This window comes from Coloeus monedula (genome assembly GCF_965178545.1).
Source record: "Coloeus monedula genome assembly, chromosome: 18".
NCBI lineage: Eukaryota > Metazoa > Chordata > Aves > Passeriformes > Corvidae > Coloeus > Coloeus monedula.
Genome location: NC_138798.1, coordinates 9,212,423 through 9,224,624, shown reverse-complemented (window position 1 = coordinate 9,224,624; position 12,202 = coordinate 9,212,423). Strand labels below are relative to the sequence as shown.

General features: G+C 54.7%; 1 protein-coding gene across 1 annotated transcript; it reads left to right on the top strand.

The window, feature by feature from the left end:
• The first annotated feature begins 7,060 nt into the window (after positions 1–7,060).
• On the top strand, positions 7,061–12,202 carry LOC309579688 (immunoglobulin lambda-1 light chain-like). The gene is made up of 4 exons (XM_082293126.1): positions 7,061–7,137; positions 7,271–7,558; positions 10,119–10,160; positions 11,726–12,202. Exons 1-4 carry the CDS (start codon positions 7,092–7,094, stop codon positions 12,040–12,042), a joined length of 693 nt encoding a protein of 230 aa, XP_082149252.1. The 5' UTR covers positions 7,061–7,091; the 3' UTR covers positions 12,043–12,202.

Sequence of the window (12,202 nt, the reverse complement as noted above, 5' to 3'; positions counted from 1 at the left end):
GTGCTGGGATGCCTTGGGGTGCAATGGGCTTGGCTTTGCTCCCCAACTTCACTGGTGGCTGTGGTTGCACCCATTCTCCTCTGACTGTGGCTTTCCCAATCCCCCTGCCCAGGAGACTGCCATGTTCCTGGAACACTGAGGGTCCCCTTTTTCTCCCCTCTCTCTTCTCCCTCTCCACATTCCCTCGCCAAGGAAGCATGTCTGAGTCAGCCATCCTCCTTGTCAGCCAGTGCTGGAGAAACCATCAAAATCTCCTGCTCCGAGGGTATCACTGGCTATGCCTGGTCCCTGGCAGTGCTGCTGTCACTGTGATCTAGGATAGCACCAAGGGGCCCTCAGTGCTGCTGCAGGACACAGAAGTGACACGGCTCCTGGAAGGGAAGAGCTGTGGTGTGGCTACTTGTTCTTGCCCTGAAAATGTCTTGTTCTGTGGTTGCTCAGAGGAGCTGGGACAATCCCTATCATGATCTCTGGACATTCTGGTCCCTGCCAGTCCCTGCCAGTCCCTGCCAGTTCAGGGCTGATGCCAACTCATCTCTGGTGACAGCAACTGTGCCAAAGGACCCTGTGTGTGTGTGAGAGGCTCTCCCCTGTGAGCACGGGCTGCCGTGGGCAGGGTGCCTCCCAGAAACCCTGAAGGTTGTGGCCAGGGCTGGAGGAATGTCTGGACCTGGTGGAAGCCGTGGCAGGGGTGAGAGGCAGCGAGGGCAGAGTCCTGTGCCGGGCTGGGCTCTGGGTTCCTGCAGTGCTGTCCCTGAGGCCCTTCTGGTCCCCACACGGTGTCAGTGTGGCCCCACTGCACAGTGCTGAGGCTGACGGGGCGGGCAGGAGGCAAAGGGGCTGTGGCCAGCCGGGTGCCAGCGGGTGCCAGCGAGGTGCAGAGCAGCCCCGCAGGCTCCTTGGCGGCTGCCGTGGGCCGTGCTGTGGGCAGGAGGCAGAGGGGCTGCCCCTGGCCGGACAAGAGTGGACGTGCTACGTGCTCGGGACTGGTACAAACCCCGGCCCAGCTCCACCCACGGTTGCTGCAAAGCTGCTGGAGACCCTCAGCTCACCTTGAATTTGGAGGAACTGGGGGCTTGAATTTCCTTAGTGTTGTGGAGCCTTGAAGCTCCTGGTCTTGGTGTGCTTCCCATTCCCTTTCAAAGCCCCATTTCTCTGCTCCACAGTTCTCTTGTGGCAATTCAGAGAGGCCCAGGGTGGCAGCCTCGACTGAAGCAGGATGTGGTTTTCCCAGCTGCTCTGTCGCTGCTGCTGATCAGCGCCCAGGGAGCACAGTGCCCCGGGACCAGGATCTCCAACCAGCCTTGGGTGCTCGAGGGCAGCTGGATGTGTCCCCATGGCCAGGCGGGGCTGTCCCCTGCTCTGTGCACAGGAGCTCCTGGTGCAGCGAGGCCATGGTCCTACTGGGCAGGAACAGGCTCGGGGTGGTCCCTGGCTCAGCTGAGAGCTCATCAGCCATGCTGGGGAAGGAGCAGGCAGCCCAGAGCGATCTTTGGTGGGCCAGAGGTGCCTGCAGTATGTGGGGGTAGCAGTGGGACAGGAGCTCCAGGGACCATTGGGGGCCACGTATCTATGGAGGGCCTGAGCCTGGGCAGGTGGGGAGCTCCAAGTCCAGCCAGGGTTCAAGGCACAGCCCCATTAGGGTGAGGACATGGAGCTGCTGGGACTGCACCATGGCCTGGGCCCTTCTCCTCCTTGCAGTGCTTGCCCACAGCTCAGACTTGCGGGGCCTGGGCAGGGCCTTTGGGCACAGGGGCCTCATCCTCTTTCTTGGGGAGGTCTGTGCCCCATGGACACTGACTGACTCCCATCTTCTCCCCTCTCTCCTCTCCCTCTCCAGGTTCCCTGGTCCAGGCAGCAGCAGCGAGTCAGCTGCCCTCGCTATCAGCAAATGTGGCAGACATGTTCAGGATCACCTGCTTGGGGAGTAGCAGCAGCTCTGGCTATGGCTGGTTCCAGCAGAAGGTCCCTGGCAGTGGCCCTGTCACTGTGATCTACAGAAATGACAAGAGACCCTCAGGCATCCCTTCGCGATTCTCCGGCTCCGGGGGCACGTTAACCATCACTGGGGTCCAGGCCAAGCACGAGGCTGTCTATTTCTGTGGTGGTGAGGACAGCAGTGCTGGTCAGGGCTGAGGCACCCTGCAGGATGGTTGCTGCTGACCGCAGATTCTGGAGGATGCTGTTTCTGAGGAATGAGTCTAAATTTCATGGAGGAGCCATGGCCCAGGCAGGTGGTTGCTTAAAAGCTATACAAGGTCCACAGCACAGCTCACCAGTGTGAGGACACTGAGCTGGTGGGATTGAACCATGGCCTGGGTCCCTCTTCTCCTCGTGGTGCTCGCCCACAGCTCAGGTGCCATGGCCAGACTTGCTGGGCCTGGACGGGGCCTTTGGGCACAGGGCTACATCCTGCTGCCCTGGGAAAGCTGTGTTCCTGGGGCTCAGATTTCTCTCCTTCTTCTCCTCTCTCTCCTCTCCCTCTCCAGGTTCCCTGGCCAGGCAGTGCTGACTCAGCCGTCCTTGGTGTCAGCCAACGTGGGAGAGACACCGTCAGGATCACCTGCTCGGGGAGTAGCGACAACTATTATGGCTGGTATCAGCAGAAGGTCCCTGGCAGTGCCCCTGTCACTGTGATCTATCTTAATGATAGAAGACCCCCGGGCATCCCTTCACAGTTCTCTGGATCCCAGTCCCGCACCACGGGCACGTTAACCATCACTGGGGTCCAGGCCGAGGACGAGGCTGTCTATTTCTGTGGTAGCAGGGACAGCAGCAGCTATGCTGGTGAAGTGACAGATTTTCAAATGAGGTGCAGAGGAATTAAAAATGGAGATTTTCAGTCCTTCTCATGACCAAGTAGAGTTGTGGGTGTGGGGCTGGGGCAGGTTTTTGTCTCCTCTGCATGACCATGCCTATGAATTCCATTTTGTGTCCTAGAGAACAGGAGGTGACTTTGTGGCTGGGGACCATTGTCCTTGTCCCTACAAAACTCATGGTATAGCTGTGTTCCCGACCTCACTGCCTCTTGCCACTGTTAACCATGTCCTCCAGCGTCTGCCAGAGCTGCTTCTCTGCTGAGATGCCTTGGCCGGGGCTCTACTCCTCAAATATGCTGGTGACCGTATCTGGGTCCATTCTCTTCTGACTGTGGCCTTCCCTTTAACCTTGCTCCCCAGGCAGGTCTGTGCCCCTGGGACACTGACTGAGCCCCATCTTTTCCCCTCTCTTCTCTCCCTCTCCAGGTTCCCTGGTCCAGGCAGCAGCAGTGAGTCAGCCGTCCTCGCTGTCAGCCAACGTGGGCGAGACGGTCAAGATCACCTGCTCTGGTAGCAGCAGCTATTATGGCTGGTTCCAGCAGAAGGTCCCTGGCACTGCCCCTGTCACTGTGATCTATGAAAACACCAAGAGACCCTCGGGCATCCCTTCGCGATTCTCCGGATCCACATCCGGCTCCTCGAACACGTTAACCATCACTGGGGTCCAGGCCGAGGACGAGGCTGTCTATTTCTGTGGTAGTGCTGACAGCAGCAGTGGTGGCTATGTTGTATAGTGACAACAAGAAGTAGGAAGTGAGGATGCCAAAGATTTCCAGACTCCAAAACTAAAGAAAAGAATTCAGCCCTCCTCCCTCCTGGCATGCTATGGGGCACGTCCCTGTCCCCTCTCTACAGAAATGGCTGCAAATGTCCTTCTTTCCTTATCCCACAGAACTGGAGGCTCTCTTGCTCTCCCCCATGTCTGAAGGTCATTGTCCTTATCCCTACAAAGATCAGTGTGGCTTCATTCCCAAACTCATCACTTCTTGCTACTGATGACCATGTCCGCCTCCTGCTGCCTCTGTGCTGGGATGCCTTGGGCTGTGTCACTGTGATCTATGGCAGCAACAACAGACCCTCAGGCATCCCTTCACAGTTCTCTGCATCCACATCCGGCTCCTTGGCCATGTTAACCATCACAGGGGTCCAGGCCGAGGACGAGGCTGTCTATTTCTGCGGTAGCTGGGACAGCAGCAGTGCTGCTGATGGGGGTGACAAAGCCAGTGAGTAATGGGGAAGTGAGGCACAGAACCCAGTGTCAACAGAGGAAGGTTTTGAGCCATTTTTCCTCATGGCCAAACAAAGCTGTGACAGTGGAGTTGAGGCAGGTCCCTGTCCCCTGCCCGAGGACATGACTGTGCACAACAAGGCACAGGAGGTGACTCTTTCCCCTGTCCCTATAATAGGAATGCCACTGCCTCATCCCCAGCCCTGTTACCTTTTGCTTTGCTACCCCTCTTGCTGCTCTGCTGCTGAAGCTGCTGCTGCTGCATTGCTCTGGGCCAGCCTGGGCTCTGATTGCCCCAAGTTTCTGTAGCCATGACCGGGTCCCTCTCCCTCACTGGACCATTGGGCACAGGAGCCCTGTGGCACTGCCTGGGCAGGGATGTGCTCCTGGGGCAATGGCTCACCCCCATCTTATTGCCTTTCACCTCTCCCTCTCCAGGCTCCCTGGTCAGGTTAGTCATCCTCGGTGCCAGCCAACCTGGGACAAACTGTCTGGGTTATGTGCTCTGGGAGCAGCAATGAGTATGGCTGGTTCCAGCAGAAGGTCCCTGGCAGTGCCCCTGTCACTGTGATCTACTGGAATGACAGGAGTCCCTTGGACATCCCTTGGCAATTCTCTGGTTTTGTGTCTGCCTCCAGAGGACCACTGGTGTTCAAGCTGAGGAAGAGCTTGTCTATTACTGTGGTAGCTTCAACAGCAGCAGCAGTGCTGATCTCATGGTGACACCGAGCCACAGGCAAGCGAGATTTTGTGTCAAAAAGGCTGGTTTTGGTGCCTCATTCCACTCCACCGGGCATGACCACCTCTCCAGCTTTGGACTTCTCCTTTCCTTTCCTGGATGTCTTCCCTTTGTGTTCCGTGTCTCAGGGCTGTGACTCTGAGCATGATGTGGCACTGGAGCAGGTTCTCCAGAGAACTTGTGGATGGCCCATGCCTGGAAGTCTTCAAGGCAAAGTTGAATGAGGCTTTGAGCAACCTGGTCCAGTGAAAGGTGTCCCTGCCCATTGCAGGGGTGTTGAACCAGATGGTCTTTAATGTCCCTTCCAACTCAAACCATTCTATGATTCTATGACTGTGTCCCCAGGGATTGGGCCCTGGTGCTGCAGAAGCCCTTGCCTGGGCTCATCCCCACTGCCCAATGTCCATGTGAGGGGCAGAGGAGCCTGGGACAGTGTTAGGAGCTGCAGCCCGTGGAGCTGCCCAAGAACACCTTTGCCACATATCTGCTCCACAGCCTGAGTCCTGCCCAGGGCCCAGCAGCATTGCAGCCACCCTGGCAGCTCAGGGCTGGGCGTGTGGGCATTTGCCAGAACATGGGAGCCTGGGGTACTAGGGCTGGGCATGGAGAGCTTCTGCTGCAGCCCATGGCTCTCATATGGCTCTGGCTTAGCTATCCCCAGTGTCCATGTCTCTGCAGCAAAACACCTTGACCTGCTCCGGGAGTAGCAACAATGCTTATGGCTGGTTCCAGCAGAAGGTCCCTGGCAGTGGCCCTGTCACTGTGATCTACAGCAGCACCAACAGACCCTCGGGCATCCCTTCTCGATTCTCCAGATCCACATCCAGCTCCTCGAACACGTTAACCATCACTGGGGTCCAGGCCCAGGACGAGGCTGTCTATTTCTGTGGTGGTCAGGACAGCAGCAGTGATGCTGCCACGGTGACATGCAGCAATGGGGAAGTGATGCAAAAACCTCCTGCTATTGCAGACATCAGTCAGGAGTCTCGGCTGTGCCTGCTTGATGGGGAATTAGGTCCCCACCATGGCCCTGCCCTTGCTGCCCTGCACTGAATGTGGCTGTGCCTGGTGTCCCAGCCTGGCGTCCCCTTAGAGCCCCAGGTCTGTGCCTGTTCCCTGGCATTTTGGGAGGGGATATACAGCACTTGGGAACACACTCATCTCCATGGCCACATTACCCATGGCTGGCAGAGGAGGAGGAGAAGCAGGAGGAGGCTCTCACTCTTCTGGCCGGGACACCAGTGGTGATCAGGGCCATGGTAACTCCCAGCATGGGAAAAGAAAGACACAAGCCCACTGTTGCTCCAGTGGCGCACTCTCAGGTGCTGCTTGCTGCTTCCCAGACACAATGTGGAGCAGCATCTGTGCCTTTGTAGCAGTTCCTGCCATGGGACATGTGCTCTGCTCCAGCAGGTGCCCTCTGTGCTGCTTGCAGGGAGACAACCCTGCAGCCCTGCCCTGCCCATGCCAGATGGGCTCCTGGTGCCCTGAGTACCTTGGGGACAGCATAGTCAGGGACAGGGAGGGTCCTGGGGGAGAGGGAATTTCCTGTGCTGCAGCCGCTCTTTGTCTGGGTTGGGACTGCCAAAGACAGCCACAATGCCTGTGCCCCGAGTCAGAGCAGGGCTGACCAGGGGCTGCCCCAGCTCTGGCTGCCTCTGCTGAGCACCAGCACCTTGGGCTCATGATCAGCTCATGGGGAGGCATTGCTGGACCCCGGGGCTCGGTGCTGGCCTGCTCCCATTGTTCTGGGGTGTGAATGTCTGGGAAGAGCAAAAATCTTGGTCTTGAGTGGTGGATCTCAGCTGTCAGAAGAAGAGTCAGGGCACAAAATCAGGAGAGCAAGGGGGTATTTTAGGGGCCTGGAACACTCATGGGAGGAAAAAATGCCAAAAATAAGTTGGGCAATTGTGGAGCTTGGCATTATTCCAGCCCCATCACTGGGAGCTGCAGGTGATCCTGTATGCCCTTGCCCCAGTGCCCAGCTCTCCCTTCTCCTTAGGCACTGCAGCCACTCAGCCTGGTCTGGGGATAGGGACGTCTGTGCTGTTGGGTTTCAGGCTCAGAGCTGGGAGATGTCCCTGCTTTGTGCCTGGGGACAAGCCCTGCTGCATCTGGGGTGGAGGGGCTGGGTGTGGAGCGGGGAGGGATGTGCGGAGAGAGGCGCAGGCAGGATCCGGCCGTGACCGCAGGGTCGGATTTGCATGGAGGGGACGTGTCCTGGGCGGGCAGGGGCTTAAAAGGGAGTCAGGGTCCACGGCACAGCCCCATCATTCTGGGGACGCTGAGCTGGTGGGATTGAACCATGGCCTGGGTCCCTCTTCTCCTCGTGGTGCTCGCCCACAGCACAGGTGCCGTGGCCAGACTCGCTGTGCCTGGACGGGGCCTTTGGGCACAGGGGCCCCGTCCTGCTGCCCAGGCAGGTCTGTGCCCCTGGGACACTGACTGAGCCCCGTCTTTCCCCTCTCTTCTCTCCCTCTCCAGGTTCCCTGGTCCAGGCAGCGGTTACTCAGCAGCCGTCCTCGCTGTCGGCCAACGTGGGAGAGACGGTCAAGATCACCTGCTCTGGTAGCAGCTACAGCTATGGCTGGTATCAGCAGAAGGTCCCTGGCACTGCCCCTGTCACTGTGATCTACTACAATGACAAGAGACCCTCGGGCATCCCTTCGCGATTCTCCGGATCCAAGTCCGGCTCCACGGGCACGTTAACCATCACTGGGGTCCAGGCCGAGGACGAGGCTGTCTATTTCTGTGGTAGCTATGACAGCAGCAGTACTGCTGCACGGTGACACAGAGCAATGGGGAAGTGGTACAAAAACCTCCTGCCTCAGCCATCCCTTGGAGCCCCAGGACTGTGCCCATCCCCCGTCATTTGAGGAAGTTATGACCTCGCAGCAGCGCTGCCATGTCCCATGTATGTCCCATCTGCCTGCAGGCAGATTTGTCCTTTCACTGTTCCCTTGACCACAGATGGCCATGCTCCAGGTCACTGGCTGACCCCCATCTTCTTCTCTCCATCTTCTCCCTCTCCAGGTTCCCTGGTCCAGGCAGTGCTCTGTCAGCTCTACTTGGGGATGGGACAAGCCATCAAAGTCATCTGCTCCACGGATGGCAGCAGCTGTGACTGGTACCAGCCTAAATTTCCTGGCTGTGCCCCTGTCACTGTGATCTACTACAATGACTTGGGACTACTGGACACCCCTTCACAATTCTCCAGATCCCAGTCCAGCTCCATGAGTACAGTATCCATCTCTGGGCTCCAAGCCCAGGACAAGGCTGTCTGTTAATGTGGTAACTACAAGAGTGGCAGTGATAATGTTACCATGGTGAAATGGGGCAATGGAGAAGGGGTACGACGTTCTCCTGCCGTGGCAGGGGCCAATTAGGAGTCTCTGCTGTCCCTGTTTGATGGTGGGGCAGGTCCCTGGCACGACCCTGCCCTTTTCTGCCCTGTGGTGAATGTGGCTGTTCCCAGTGACACAGCTCCATCGTTACAGCCCTTTCCTTGTCATTTGTGGATGAGAGCAGATAGGATAGAACTGAATAGAATATTTCAGATGGAAGAGGCCTTCAATGATCACATAGTCTAACTGCGTGGTCGCTTCAGGGATGACCAAAATGTAGGGCATTGTCCCTGTGTAACACTTGCAGGCCTGGGATATCATCTGGCTCTCTAGGAAGCCTGTCCAGCGTTTGCCCACACCCTCAATGAAGAAGTGCCGGGATGACCTCCCAGCAGCCCTGTCCCTGCCCTGTGCTCCAGAGCTACTCCTGATCTCCCTGGCTGGTGCCCAGGGCCCTGCGTGCTGCCTGCCTGCCCAGCTCCCAGCCCAGCTGTGCCAGGAGCTCCTGGACCATCACTGCAGGGGGCTCAGCTCTCTGGAAACAGAGGAGTTAAAGATGGACCCTCTGTGCCCTCTCTCTCAGGGCTGAGCAGAGCTGTGGGCTTGAGGCAGCTTTGTGTCCCCACTCCATTGGCCATTGGCTGTGAATGGCCTCCTGCTTGCCCCATGCTGTGCAGGAGGTGACCCTGCTGCTGTGCAGTGCCTGGCATTGCTTTGTCATCAGCCCCATCACCTCATGCTCCTGCCAGCCACAGCCTCTTGCTCAGACAGGTCTCCTCATGGGGTCCTGACCTTGGGCTCAGGCCTTGGGCTCAGTCTGGGGCAGTGATCCCTCTGTTCCATCAGGACCTTCTGCCACAGGAGCCCTGTCCTGCAGCTCAGAGAGGGCTGTCCTGGGGCACTGACTGACTCCCTTTTTTCCCCTCTCCCTCTCCACATTCCCCGGTCCAGGCAGCATCGCTGAGTCAGCCATCTGTGGTGCCAGCCAACATGGGAGAGACTGTCAAGGTCTCCTGCTCTGATGGCAATGCCAATAGCTACTTCAGCAACACCCTGCTGCATCCAGCACAGCCTCTGTGCTCCTCCATGCCTCTCCCCAAGGAAAAGAGCAGGATTGAAGAGTCCCCCTGTTTTGTCCTCCCACAAAATGAAACTGAAACCTCATTGAAGCCTGAGAAATGCTCAATAAATGATCATCCACAATAGAGGGCACTGGCTCAGCCAAATTCTTTGCATAGACAATTTCAGTGATTTTTTTCTTTTTTGGATAGTTTCTGGCTTTGCACCAAAGCATAAACTTTCCCAGAGGCAAAGCAAACCTCTGAAAGAGAAAGTGTCTCAAACCACAAAATCTTCAGTGTCACCTGTTTTGTAGTGAGCTATTTATATAGTTCCTGTGACTCAGAAAGTTCACTGACTCTGCTTCTTTCTATAACCACTTGCACAAACCACACCATGTGAATATCTGGGGGTTCAATTTACGTTGGTGCTGTTGGCATTCAGTGGTCCAAGCTGAGCACTGAATCTGCCAATCTGTGGGATTGGCACCACACTGGGAAAATGCTTTTCAAAGCAGCAGCCAAGCCTTTACAGGGAAATTTGAAGTTTACTGGTTTTAGCTGAAACCGATTCTGGCTCACCCCTTCCTTGGCTATCACAGCTCTATGTAGGCATCTCTGCTTTTTGCCTTTTCATATTTTTAGGGTAAATATTAATAAAAATAAGTTGCCTGAAGAGACCTTCAGCTATTAGCTCCTTTGCTGGTGGTGGGAGCTGCACTGAGAGCCAAGCCAGGACCAAAACCCCACAGATACAGCTGTGCCCACACCTTCATCCTGCTGTGTCCATCGGGACATCTCCATCCCATCACCTTCGTTCCACTGCATCCATTGGGATATTTCCAGACCATCCTCTCCATCCTGCCACATCCATGGGGCCCAGGACTGCTCTGCCATGAGGCAGGAGGTTTTTGTGTGGCCCTGTGTCACTGTGTGGTGTATTCGGGGCCGGGACGATGTTGACCGTCCTAGGTGAGTCGCCGACTTCCCCTCGGTCTTTCCTTCCCCACCGCGGAATTTTGACATTTTGTCGATTTTTGGTGATTTGGGGTGTTTTTTCTCGGACTTGGCGCCGGGCTGGGGTCTGCCACCCGTTCGGGGCCAGGCACTAAGCCCAGCGTCGGGGGCTCTGTCTCGTCCCTGCGGACTCTGACGACTCTGTGCGCGCCACTGAGGATTGGGGGGTATTTTCTCAGTCAAAAAGTCTTAAAATTTGTCCAGGAAATGTGTCTGAGGTTTCAGGGGGAAGGAAACTCAGGTTTAGGTCTGTAAAAGAGGTGATTTTTGTCTTTGTCAAAAAAATTTGTCAGTCTAAGTAAGTTAAGTCCTCAACTCTTAGTCCTGAGGACTAAGTCTGTCACCCCTGGTGAGGGGCAGGGATGCTTCTGCGGGGTCCCATGGCCGAGGGTGCAGCTGCCATGAAAGGACAGCCTGTCCTTGGCTGTGAGCAGCCCACAGCCACCCCTGACTTCACATTAAAAAAGCACGTCCCTGGAATCTTAGATAAAAGATTCCAGGGGTATCTTAAAGAGCCCGTCATCAAGGTAAGACATGTCAAAAATGGAGATTATTGTGCTGAAAATGCTGCCAGAAATGCCATTTGTCTGTCTTTGTCTGTAATTTTTAAAAGAATTTGACCAGAAATCCCAATTTGAACGAAATTACTCAGGGCTAAGATCGAGAAAAAATGTTCTTTGACCATTTCTTCATCAGAAAGAATTTAATGATGGAGTCATCCTGGTTTTTGAATGGAGATAGAGATAAAAAAAGAGGTGAAGATAGAAATAGAGACAGTGCACATTGGAGGAGGCAGCAAAACCACCTCAGAAAGACCAAATATCTTTTTTCTGTTCTTCCTTTGGGTGATTTTTAGTGGTAGTTTTTCAGAGACAAGTCAGGAAATGTCTGAAAGCAGAACTGGGCAGAAAACAGGAGGGTTTGTCTGTGAAATTTTGGGGTATATTTTTAAAAATTGCCTTGTAAAAGGAAAGAAATGGCTTTAAGGCAAAAAAATTGAGATTTAGGGAGATATATAGATATATATATATATATATACAAAATATGTCTTTTTATATATGATTTATATATTTATATATATATAAATGTATAAATATTCATGTTAAATGCATTTAATAGAATTATACATCTATTCACATGATATGGACTACATAAGTATGTATATTGTGCACTTTATATGTATTATGTATATTAGCTGTATGTATCTATAATATGTAATACGTATATGCATGTGTATGTATATATACTGTATATAAAACATATATACAAGTATATATAAGATGTATGTATATGTGTATTACACATATATGCACATTTTATATATATATATATATATATATATATATATATATATATGTATATATACATATATCCCAAATTTAAATACATTACAGTTATGCATTTTAGGCTCTTGACTGTGGGGAAAGTGGGGAGTTTCTGGGTAGTGCCAGCAGAGCAGGCAGGGGCTGTGGTAGGGGACAGGGCCCTCTCTGACCCTGCACCACTCTCGTCCCTCGCAGGCCAGGACAAGGTCGCTCCCACCGTCCACCTCTTCGCGCCATCCTCCGAGGAGATGTCCCTGGGCAAAGCCACCCTGGTGTGTCTGATGGAGAACTTCTACCCGCGCCCCGTGACAGTGGAATGGGTGGCTGATGGCAGCACCATCACCACTGGTGTGGAGACCAGTCAGCCCCAGCGGCAGAGCAACAACCAGTACATGGCCAGCAGCTACCTGTCGCTGGATGCCAGCAAGTGGCAGAGTTACAATTCTGTCTCGTGCAAGGTCAGGCACGAGGCTGGAAATGTGGAGAAGACCGTGAAAAGATCCGAGTGCTAATAACCCCACCCTGCCGGCCCTTGCTGGCTCCCTCTCTCCTCCCCACTTCTGGGAACAGCGGCTCCCCCCACTGCAGATGTCTCTGCCCATGTCCCCCCGTCCCCTGCTCCTGTCTCCCCACTCTGAGTGTCACACAAATAAACACCGACACTGAACTAGC

Coding starts and splice junctions, on each gene's coding strand:
- LOC309579688 (XM_082293126.1), top strand. CDS start 7,092: ATGGCCTGGGTCCCTCTTCTCCTCGTGGTGCTCGCCCACAGCACAG. Junction 7,138..7,270: donor GGTGCTCGCCCACAGCACAG/GTGCCGTGGCCA, acceptor CTCCCTCTCCAG/GTTCCCTGGTCCAGGCAGCG. Junction 10,161..11,725: donor GACGATGTTGACCGTCCTAG/GTGAGTCGCCGA, acceptor CGTCCCTCGCAG/GCCAGGACAAGGTCGCTCCC.